This window comes from Oncorhynchus kisutch, linkage group LG17 (assembly GCF_002021735.2).
Source record: "Oncorhynchus kisutch isolate 150728-3 linkage group LG17, Okis_V2, whole genome shotgun sequence".
Lineage (NCBI taxonomy): Eukaryota > Metazoa > Chordata > Actinopteri > Salmoniformes > Salmonidae > Oncorhynchus > Oncorhynchus kisutch.
In genome coordinates, this window is record NC_034190.2 from 26,753,067 (window position 1) to 26,765,369 (window position 12,303).

Consider the following 12,303-nt stretch of genomic DNA (forward strand, 5'->3'; position numbering starts at 1 on the left):
ACAAACATATTACCGACCATTTCGAATCCCATCGTACCTTCTCCGCTATGCAATCTGGTGGGTGCACCTCAGCCACGCTCAAGGTCCTAAACGATATCATAACCGCCATTGATAAAAGACAATACTGTGCAGCCGTATTCATCGACCTGGCCAAGGCTTTCGACTCTGTTAATCACCACATCCTCATCGGCAGACTCAATAGCCTTGGTTTCTCAAATGACTGCCTCGCCTGGTTCACCAACTACTTCTCAGATAGACTTCAGTGTGTCAAATTGGAGGGCCTGTTGTCCGGACCTCTGGGAGTCTCTATGGGGGTGCCACAGGGTTGTTCTCGGGCCGACTCTTCTCTGTATACATCAACGATGTCACTCTTGCTGCTGGTGATTCTTTGATCCACCTCTACGCAGACGACACCTTCCTGTAGACTTCTGGCCTCTCTTTGGACACTGTGTTAACAAACCTCCTGACGAGCTTCAATGCCATACAACTCTCCTTCCGTGGCCTCCAACTGCTCTTAAATGCAAGTAAAACTAAATGCATGCATGCATGCTCAACCGATCACTGCCCGCACCTGCCTGAGCATTCCTGGTCTGCGGTTGTGAGGCCGTTTGGACGTACTGCCAAATTCTCTAAAACAACTTGAGGCGGCTTATGGTAGAATCATGAACATTCAATACTCTGGCAACAGCTCTGGTGGACCTTCCTGCAGTCAGAATGTCAATTGCCCGCTCCATCAAACTTGAGACATCTGTGACAAAACTGCACATTTTAGAACGTCCTTTTATTATCCCAGCACAAACTGCACCTATGTAATTATCATGCTGTTTAATCAGCTTCTTGATATGGGTTATCTTGGCAAAGGAGAAATGCTCACTAACAGGGATGTAAACAAATTTGTGCTTAAGCTTTTTGTGCGCATGGAACATTTCTGGGATCTTTTATTTCAGCTCATGAAACATGGGAACAACACTTTACATGTTGCATTTATACGTTTGTTCCGTGTACAAACGAACATGACACTTGAGGCTCTGTGTGATATGTGGGAACATGTTTATTTCAACATTATAAAGAACTTTTAAACAATGGCAACACTGCCATGTTGCACGAAGCCCTGCTGTTGGAAAAACCACGAGTGTCCACACCTCCCTCCACGTTCATCTCGCCTTACCACTCAAAAACGAGCCCAATATCTCCGGTGCTGCTTGTGGCAAAATCGACATTTAAGCAACGCATGCTCTATGGTACTCTAACATGAATGACCCAGATTTGAGGTAGCTAACAAAGCCTTCGAGTTGAAGGCAAGTAACACTGACTGTATGTACAGTTGTATGCTCAATATCATAACACTGTCAGCAACCTCCAGGAGAAGATGTCCTATACATGTCGGAGAAATCAGTTGCATTGGAAGAATATATGTGTCAACTTGACTACATCCACAAGACGTAGTGGCAAAACGTTTACCGAAACAAGTGTTTCAGTTCAGCTCGTTCCTGCCTGGTTTCAGCCCGTTTGCGTCCGTTTGGTTACTTGTGAATACACCCTTGGTGGTATGACTGCAGCTCCACCAATAACAGACGCCTTCAAAAGCCCATAATAAATAAATCCATCAAACGTCTTACGAAGATTTAATGTACATTTATTCTTAACACATGGAACATATAGTATAAAGATTTCATACTGAAGAAATTATATTCTTTAAGCCAAAAGAAAAGGGAAAAAAATGTGAATTTACATCAAGTCTTTAGCTACATTGTCTGAAATACAAATATGCAGAATCCATATCACTGGAAAAACAAAATTCAAAACGGTTTATTTCTTCATCAGGGGTCTTGCTTTGTTGTTTATGTAGGAGCTGAAATGGAACTGTAGCAGACGCGGTTTCTGTTATGTTAGACAAATTGATCTGTGTGTGTCGCAGGGGTGTGTGTGGGGGAGTCGCAGCAGCGGAGTCCCTGTAGCGAGAGACAGGCGGGTGGGTCGGGGGTGAGGGGTCAAAAGGTTAGGTAATCCCCATGGCGAATTTCCACTTGAGTGTAACCTTAATTCGTCGAAGATTAAAAATGGTGAAGCTCAACAGAAGGGTTGGAGAGAAAGGGAGAGAGGTGTAATGTACAACATCATATATACACTGCAGTCGGGACAGCAGAGGAGCAGTCCTAAGAGGTGGCTTCTTTCATAAGGGTCAAGTCATACAATCGAGGGACAGAGAAGAGGTCGGGGTGTTGTAAGGTTCACGCTACTTTGGGGGAAAAGCCTTGTGTCATCTCTCTCAGTTCAACATTTAACTGAAATCATTTTCAAAAAACCGACAGCTTGCTGCCAAGCCAGCGTATCTCAGTGTGAAACAGTATCATTACAGTATGTTTACCGTTGTTTTTAAGGTGTACAGTACAGAAAAAAAGTCCTACAATCTACTGCACAGGCCTCCCCGTTGAAGACTTGTCTGTCTGTTCACAGCTGATAACCTGGGTCATGTAGGTCTGAGTATATACAGCAGTATACCAAACCAGTCCAGGAGTCTGGTTCAACGTACATGAACTAGAAACAGGTTTTCCCCCGTCCATGCCCGCCTTGCTCACCCCCCTGCCAAACCCAAGGGAGGAGAACCTGGGTATATACCCCAAAACTCACTAGAAACGAGACAGCAATTTTGGTTACAGTTATGTTTTCTTCTATATTTTCATTAAAAAAAGTTGTTTGCCGCAGGGCAGCTCCCTCCCTCCCTCCCTCCCTCCCTCCCTCCCGACCCTACATCCATCCCAGGGTCCCATCTGATCGGTCTTATCACGTCACTTTCCGTATTCCAGAATGTTTAACTCCATCGCTACTTACATCCGTCCTTTAGTGAGGACCAGGGGATAGAAAGGGTAGACAGGGGAATCCCAGGTGATTTTGCATAAATTAAAAAAAGGACAGTCAGTTTTGCTCTTAGTTCTCTCTTCCACTCACACTCAACAGACACACACGCAAATAAAGGGGGGGGGGGGGGAATGGGGCGGGGGAACACAAAGAGAAAGCGAAGCTGAAGCCCCCACGGCTGTCATGACTGGCCAATCAGAAAGAGTACGTCACAGATCACATGGGACACCAGAGAGTTCATGAGTGGTGAGACAGAGATGTCCAGTAGGCGGGACTCGTACAGGGTGAACTCTGAATGGTTCTCCTCCACCTTAGCCATGGCGTGCAGGGCGCGGGCCGCTCGCCGCATCATGTCTACGCTAGTGGGCTCAAAGTGCGCCCCCTGTAGGTGCATCAGGGAACTCTGGCTCTGCTGGTACTGTGTGGCTGCTAGACTGTCCTCCAGGAAGCCCAGGAGGTTACCTACGCTGGCCTTCTGCACGGCGATGGCCCTGGCCGCCATGCTGTCTCCCTGGGCCAGGTTGGCCAGTAAGACCACAGACATCTCCCTGCAGACAGCCACCTTCCTCTCCCCGACCAGACGCACCAGCGTCCCGTACAGCTTCTCCAGCCGGCTGAATGGAGGCGTGGCCAGGATAAGGTCCACGTTGTTGTCCTGGATGCTCAGCTTGCTGAGGGTCTCCAGCACCAGTCTCTGGGGGGATAGGGCCCCGTGGGGCCCCAGCATGGGGAAGGGGTCCAGGGCCTCGGCCGAAGGACAAACGGCCCAATGAAGCAGGCCGTCCAGCAGGGGCAGACAGATGCTCTCTGGGTAGATGGACAAGTCCAACTGGCCGGAGATGTTAGCCAGAGTGACCAGGCAGTTCTCCCTGAGGACCTCCAGACAGTCCCACCACCATTCGTCCCTCTCACAGCTCATCCTCTCGTCCTCGTCCTCCTCCTTCTCGTAGGTGACGGGGGCCTGTTTCCTCTCTGGGTGACGGTGGTGGAGCAGGACCAGACGGCCCAGCAGCAGTAGCAGCCCTGGGTGTTTGGACATCTCCAGGTCGTTGCCGGGGATGAAGGACAGCGAGCGGACGATGTTGGAGACGCAGACACAGCGGCGAGCCAGGGCGTCCTGCCAGTCCGACAGCGTGCTCAGCGCGGTCTCGTCCTTGCTGTGAGGCTCGTCCTCCAGGATGGTGATGTTGCGTCGGCTCTGCTGCGCCTGGCGGAGGGAGTACAGGAACTGTCCCCTGTTCTCCTTCTGCTCCTCGGCTGCTCCTCGCACCGCCTCCTCCGTCACCGAGCCCGGCCGGGCCGACAGGACATCGTCGATGGTGGCGGTGACCGGGGTGGGCGTGGTTGGGGTGGAGGTCTTGGTGGTCTGCTCTTCCTTGCCAGGCTTAGTAGTCTCCTCTGGGTTCTCTGACACCGTCGGGGGCACGGCGACCTTTCTACTCTCGGTGGCCGATGGCAGCACCTGCTTCCTCTGCTTGAGGAGGTCGGACCGGCTCTCGAAGTGTGTCTGGATATGTTCCGTGGTGTCCCCCCCGCCGATGCTCCAGTGGATCAGTCCGCTGTCAAAGCTCTGCCGCCGGCCTAGCTTACTGGAACGGCCCCCAGGGAAGGGGTCTTTCTTACGCACCATCTTGATGGGCAGCTTGTCGAACTTACTGGCCTGTTTGGGTTTCTCCTGTAGGAGGCTGAGGTTCTGGGGGGGCGAGGAGGTGGAAGAAGACTCCCCTCCTTCCCTCTCCTCCTCCTCCTCCGCCGTCGACTTCTCAGGCGTGGATTTCTCCTCTTCCTCCTCCTTTTTCACCTGGACCTGCTGCGACGACGTGGTGGTGTCTGCGTTGCTCTTCCTCTCGTCGTCCTCCTCTTCGTCCTCTTCCTCCTCCATGTCCTCCTGCTCGGGCAGCTCTTCGTCAGACCAGTCCTCGTCGGCAGCATACGGGTCGGTGAGCGTCCGCTGGCCAGGGTCTCCCACCTCATACTCCTTCAGGATGCCGAAGATCTGGATGAGGCAGCGTCTGAAATACTCCACAACCAGCTCCAGGAACCCGGGCAGCTGAGAGGAGACAGGATGTAGTTAGACGTCAGTCAAATTAATCACGCATGAATCCTTTATACAGAGACGTGATCGAGACAAACTAGAAAATCTGAACAGAGGATAATGTCAGACGATACAAATTGACATGTTGCAGTTTTATTACAATGCTTCTTAGAGAAGGTTACTGTGTCATCTGGTAAGACACAGACTTCATAATGTTAATATTTCAAATGTATTATGGGTGGTTCATCAATCTAACGCTTGTGGGAACTCGCCTGGCAGAGGTTGAAGGTAGAAATGCTGTTGTCATCGTAGAGTAAAATATTAATGGTGTCCAAGGCCCACGTGCTCTCTGCTAGTAAGCCTGACTTCAGAGACATCATCACTCTCCAGGCCTCTGGGGTGCCTGAGGGAACAGAAACGACAGCAGTGACTGACACAGGATGATGGTACTACGTCACTACAATCACATACCTTGAAAAGGACACATTTAGGAGCAATGTTCCCTCTGAGCTGCCGCGCAGAAGAAATGCCAGGCCGCTCACAGGCGCAAGAGATTGACATTCACCGAGTTCGCCCCATTAGTTTGCACTATATAGATACTTTTTATCTGTGATGGAATCAACATTATATCCACCCCTTTTCAATGCAACAAAACAAATCCAACTTCGCAAGATTGAGTCTGTGATTTTGTTGTAGACAGGGCCAGAGTGCAACAAAGTAGAATTCGGGTGGGAAGCCCACGAGGGGGTTTTCAATCACCCGCAACTGAATGAATGTGCTTTTTATATTTCAGATCAGAATATTAGTATAGATCAGCAATGGAGAGTTACTGCTTCCTACAAGAGCACAAAACGTTTCGGCCACATTTCAAGCTGGCATTGAAAAGCGATTCAGGTAGAAAGTTGAAGTCTTAATTAATGTGGCAGTGTTTCATTTTGAGACAGGCTTGAATATGCAAATAAGACAAAAGGCAGAAGGATATCCAACATTGTTCGATTCTATGTATGGTAAATAATAATTCATTGTATTTTGTAAAGTGGTTTCTTGCATCATAAAACACAATACAATGCAATTCTCAGTCATCTATTTGGCACATGGTGTTATAGACCAAGTAAAAAAATATGAATATCAGCTCTTCATAATGTAGAAATGTTTAAAAGTCTCATGTGATGTAGGCCTGCATTGAACATCACATATAGGCTACTGTAGTCTATATGATAGAAATTAAAAGCCATGTGAAAATATTATGGGATTTAGTCCATTGGTTTTGTTGGTAGGCCTACATTATGATCAAACAGCCACAACATACTGGCCACTGTCTACAACTGTAAGGCTACAGTCTATTGGCTACTGTCTACAACTGTAAGGCTACAGTCTATTGGCTCCTGTCTACAACTGTAAGGCTACAGTCTATTGGCTACTGTCTACAACTGTAAGGCTACAGTCTATTGGCTACTGTCTACAACTGTAAGGGTGCAGCCTATTGGCTATTGTCTAAAACTGTAAGGGTGCAGCCTATTGGTTACTGTCTAAAACTGTAAGGGTGCAGCCTATTGGTTACTGTCTAAAACTGTAAGGGGGCAGCCTATTGGCTACTGTCTACAACTGTAAGGCTACAGTCTATTGGCTATTGTCTACAACTGTAAGGCTACAGTCTATTGGCTACTGTCTACAACTGTAAGGCTACAGTCTATTGGCTACTGTCTACAACTGTAAGGCTACAGTCTATTGGCTACTGTCTACAACTGTAAGGCTGCAGTCTATTGGCTACTGTCTACAACTGTAAGGCTACAGTCTATTGGCTACTGTCTACAACTGTAAGGCTACAGTTTATTGGCTACTGTCTACAACTGTAAGGCTACAGTCTATTGGCTACTGTCTATAACTGTAAGGCTACAGTCTATTGGCTACTGTCTACAACTGTAAGGCTACAGTCTATTGGCTACTGGCTACAACTGTAATGCTACAGTCTATTGGCTACTGTCTACAACTGTAAGGCTACAGTCTATTGGCTACTGTCTACAACTGTAAGGCTACAGTCTATTGGCTACTGTCTACAACTGTAAGGCTACAGTCTATTGGCTACTGTCTACAACTGTAAGGCTACAGTCTATTGGCTACAACTGTAAAGCTACAGTCTATTGGCTACTGTCTACAACTGTAAGGCTACAGTCTATTGGCTACTGTCTACAACTGTAAGGCTACAGTCTATTGGCTACTGGCTACAACTGTAAGGCTAGAGTCTATTGGCTACTGTCTACAACTGTAAGGCTACAGTCTATTGGCTACTGTCTACAACTGTAAAGGTTACAGTCTATTGGCTAATGTCTACAACTGTAAGGCTACAGTCTATTGGCTACTGGCTACAACTGTAAGGCTACAGTCTATTGGCTACTGGCTACAACTGTAAGGCTACAGTCTATTGGTTACTGTCTACAACTGTAAGGCTACAGTCTATTGGCTACTGTCTACAACTGTAAGGCTACAGTCTATTGGCTACTGTCTACAACTGTAAGGCTACAGTCTATTGGCTACTGTCTACAACTGTAAGGCAACAGTCTATTGGCTACTGTCTACAACTGTAAGGGTGCAGCCTATTGGCTATTGTCTAAAACTGTAAGGGTGCAGCCTATTGGTTACTGTCTAAAACTGTAAGGGTGCAGCCTATTGGCTACTGTCTACAACTGTAAGGCTACAGTCTATTGGCTATTGTCTACAACTGTAAGGCTACAGTCTATTGGCTACTGTCTACTGTCTACAACTGTAAGGCTACAGTCTATTGGCTACTGTCTACAACTGTAAGGCTACAGTCTATTGGCTACTGTCTACAACTGTAAGGCTACAGTTTATTGGCTACTGTCTACAACTGTAAGGCTACAGTCTATTGGCTACTGTCTATAACTGTAAGGCTACAGTCTATTGGCTACTGTCTACAACTGTAAGGCTACAGTCTATTGGCTACTGGCTACAACTGTAATGCTACAGTCTATTGGCTACTGTCTACAACTGTAAGGCTACAGTCTATTGGCTACTGTCTACAACTGTAAGGCTACAGTCTATTGGCTACTGTCTACAACTGTAAGGCTACAGTCTATTGGCTACAACTGTAAAGCTACAGTCTATTGGCTACTGTCTACAACTGTAAGGCTACAGTCTATTGGCTACTGTCTACAACTGTAAGGCTACAGTCTATTGGCTACTGTCTACAACTGTAAGGCTACAGTCTATTGGCTACTGGCTACAACTGTAAGGCTACAGTCTATTGGCTACTGTCTACAACTGTAAGGCTACAGTCTATTGGCTACTGTCTACAACTGTAAAGGTTACAGTCTATTGGCTAATATCTACAACTGTAAGGCTACAGTCTATTGGCTACTGGCTACAACTGTAAGGCTACAGTCTATTGGCTACTGGCTACAACTGTAAGGCTACAGTCTATTGGTTACTGTCTACAACTGTAAGGCTACAGTCTATTGGCTACTGTCTACAACTGTAAGGCTACAGTCTATTGGCTACTGTCTACAACTGTAAGGCTACAGTCTATTGGCTACTGTCTACAACTGTAAGGCTACAGTCTATTGGCTACTGTCTACAACTGTAAGGCTACAGTCTATTGGCTCCTGTCTACAACTGTAAGGCTACAGTCTATTGGCTACTGTCTACAACTGTAAGGCAACAGTCTATTGGCTACTGTCTACAACTGTAAGGGTGCAGCCTATTGGCTATTGTCTAAAACTGTAAGGGTGCAGCCTATTGGTTACTGTCTAAAACTGTAAGGGTGCAGCCTATTGGCTACTGTCTACAACTGTCTACAACTGTAAGGGTGCAGTCTATTGGCTACTGTCTACAACTGTAAGGCTACAGTCTATTGGCTATTGTCTACAACTGTAAGGCTACAGTCTATTGGCTACTGTCTACAACTGTAAGGCTACAGTCTATTGGCTACTGTCTACAACTGTAAGGCTACAGTCTATTGGCTACTGTCTACAACTGTAAGGCTACAGTCTATTGGCTACTGTCTACAACTGTAAGGCTACAGTCTATTGGCTACTGTCTACAACTGTCTACAACTGTAAGGCTACAGTCTATTGGCTACTGTCTACAACTGTAAGGCTACAGTCTATTGGCTACTGTCTACAACTGTAAGGCTACAGTCTATTGGCTACTGTCTACAACTGTAAGGCTACAGTCTATTGGCTCCTGTCTACAACTGTAAGGCTACAGTCTATTGGCTACTGTCTACAACTGTAAGGCTACAGTCTATTGGCTACTGTCTACAACTGTAAGGGTGCAGCCTATTGGCTATTGTCTAAAACTGTAAGGGTGCAGCCTATTGGTTACTGTCTAAAACTGTAAGGGTGCAGCCTATTGGTTACTGTCTAAAACTGTAAGGGGGCAGCCTATTGGCTACTGTCTACAACTGTAAGGGTGCAGTCTATTGGCTACTGTCTACAACTGTAAGGCTACAGTCTATTGGCTATTGTCTACAACTGTAAGGCTACAGTCTATTGGCTACTGTCTACAACTGTAAGGCTACAGTCTATTGGCTACTGTCTACAACTGTAAGGCTACAGTCTATTGGCTACTGTCTACAACTAAGGCTACAGTCTATTGGCTACTGTCTACAACTGTAAGGCTACAGTCTATTGGCTACTGTCTACAACTGTAAGGCTACAGTTTATTGGCTACTGTCTACAACTGTAAGGCTACAGTCTATTGGCTACTGTCTATAACTGTAAGGCTACAGTCTATTGGCTACTGTCTACAACTGTAAGGCTACAGTCTATTGGCTACTGGCTACAACTGTAATGCTACAGTCTATTGGCTACTGTCTACAACTGTAAGGCTACAGTCTATTGGCTACTGTCTACAAATGTAAGGCTACAGTCTATTGGCTACTGTCTACAACTGTAAGGCTGCAGTCTATTGGCTACTGTCTACAACTGTAAGGCTACAGTCTATTGGCTACTGTCTACAACTGTAAGGCTACAGTTTATTGGCTACTGTCTACAACTGTAAGGCTACAGTCTATTGGCTACTGTCTATAACTGTAAGGCTACAGTCTATTGGCTACTGTCTACAACTGTAAGGCTACAGTCTATTGGCTACTGGCTACAACTGTAATGCTACAGTCTATTGGCTACTGTCTACAACTGTAAGGCTACAGTCTATTGGCTACTGTCTACAACTGTAAGGCTACAGTCTATTGGCTACTGTCTACAACTGTAAGGCTACAGTCTATTGGCTACTGTCTACAACTGTAAGGCTACAGTCTATTGGCTACAACTGTAAAGCTACAGTCTATTGGCTACTGTCTACAACTGTAAGGCTACAGTCTATTGGCTACTGTCTACAACTGTAAGGCTACAGTCTATTGGCTACTGGCTACAACTGTAAGGCTAGAGTCTATTGGCTACTGTCTACAACTGTAAAGGTTACAGTCTATTGGCTAATGTCTACAACTGTAAGGCTACAGTCTATTGGCTACTGTCTACAACTGTAAGGCTACAGTCTATTGGCTACAACTGTAAAGCTACAGTCTATTGGCTACTGTCTACAACTGTAAGGCTACAGTCTATTGGCTACTGTCTACAACTGTAAGGCTACAGTCTATTGGCTACTGTCTACAACTGTAAGGCTACAGTCTATTGGCTACAACTGTAAAGCTACAGTCTATTGGCTACTGTCTACAACTGTAAGGCTACAGTCTATTGGCTACTGTCTACAACTGTAAGGCTACAGTCTATTGGCTACTGGCTACAACTGTAAAGCTACAGTCTATTGGCTACTGTCTACAACTGTAAGGCTACAGTCTATTGGCTACTGGCTACAACTGTAAGGCTAGAGTCTATTGGCTACTGTCTACAACTGTAAGGCTACAGTCTATTGGCTACTGTCTACAACTGTAAAGGTTACAGTCTATTGGCTAATGTCTACAACTGTAAGGCTACAGTCTATTGGCTACTGGCTACAACTGTAAGGCTACAGTCTATTGGCTACTGGCTACAACTGTAAGGCTACAGTCTATTGGTTACTGTCTACAACTGTAAGGCTACAGTCTATTGGCTACTGTCTACAACTGTAAGGCTACAGTCTATTGGCTACTGTCTACAACTGTAAGGCTACAGTCTATTGGCTACTGTCTACAACTGTAAGGCAACAGTCTATTGGCTACTGTCTACAACTGTAAGGGTGCAGCCTATTGGCTATTGTCTAAAACTGTAAGGGTGCAGCCTATTGGTTACTGTCTAAAACTGTAAGGGTGCAGCCTATTGGCTACTGTCTACAACTGTAAGGCTACAGTCTATTGGCTATTGTCTACAACTGTAAGGCTACAGTCTATTGGCTACTGTCTACTGTCTACAACTGTAAGGCTACAGTCTATTGGCTACTGTCTACAACTGTAAGGCTACAGTCTATTGGCTACTGTCTACAACTGTAAGGCTACAGTTTATTGGCTACTGTCTACAACTGTAAGGCTACAGTCTATTGGCTACTGTCTATAACTGTAAGGCTACAGTCTATTGGCTACTGTCTACAACTGTAAGGCTACAGTCTATTGGCTACTGGCTACAACTGTAATGCTACAGTCTATTGGCTACTGTCTACAACTGTAAGGCTACAGTCTATTGGCTACTGTCTACAACTGTAAGGCTACAGTCTATTGGCTACTGTCTACAACTGTAAGGCTACAGTCTATTGGCTACTGTCTACAACTGTAAGGCTACAGTCTATTGGCTACAACTGTAAAGCTACAGTCTATTGGCTACTGTCTACAACTGTAAGGCTACAGTCTATTGGCTACTGTCTACAACTGTAAGGCTACAGTCTATTGGCTACTGTCTACAACTGTAAGGCTACAGTCTATTGGCTACTGGCTACAACTGTAAGGCTACAGTCTATTGGCTACTGTCTACAACTGTAAGGCTACAGTCTATTGGCTACTGTCTACAACTGTAAAGGTTACAGTCTATTGGCTAATATCTACAACTGTAAGGCTACAGTCTATTGGCTACTGGCTACAACTGTAAGGCTACAGTCTATTGGCTACTGGCTACAACTGTAAGGCTACAGTCTATTGGTTACTGTCTACAACTGTAAGGCTACAGTCTATTGGCTACTGTCTACAACTGTAAGGCTACAGTCTATTGGCTACTGTCTACAACTGTAAGGCTACAGTCTATTGGCTACTGTCTACAACTGTAAGGCTACAGTCTATTGGCTACTGTCTACAACTGTAAGGCTACAGTCTATTGGCTCCTGTCTACAACTGTAAGGCTACAGTCTATTGGCTACTGTCTACAACTGTAAGGCAACAGTCTATTGGCTACTGTCTACAACTGTAAGGGTGCAGCCTATTGGCTATTGTCTAAAACTGTAAGGGTGCAGCCTATTGGTTACTGTCTAAA

The 12,303-nt window shown here is 45.9% G+C and overlaps 1 protein-coding gene across 1 annotated transcript in view; it reads right to left on the minus strand.

Moving 5' to 3' along the window:
- Positions 1 to 1,615: 1,615 nt before the first annotated feature.
- Positions 1,616 to 12,303, minus strand: part of LOC109879593 (AT-rich interactive domain-containing protein 1A) — an 88,559-nt gene continuing 77,871 nt past the window's right edge. Inside the window, 2 exon segments of the mRNA XM_031793465.1 lie at positions 1,616 to 4,909; positions 5,167 to 5,297. Of these exon segments, the coding sequence (XP_031649325.1) occupies positions 3,041 to 4,909; positions 5,167 to 5,297 (2,000 nt within the window). The 3' untranslated portion in view covers positions 1,616 to 3,040.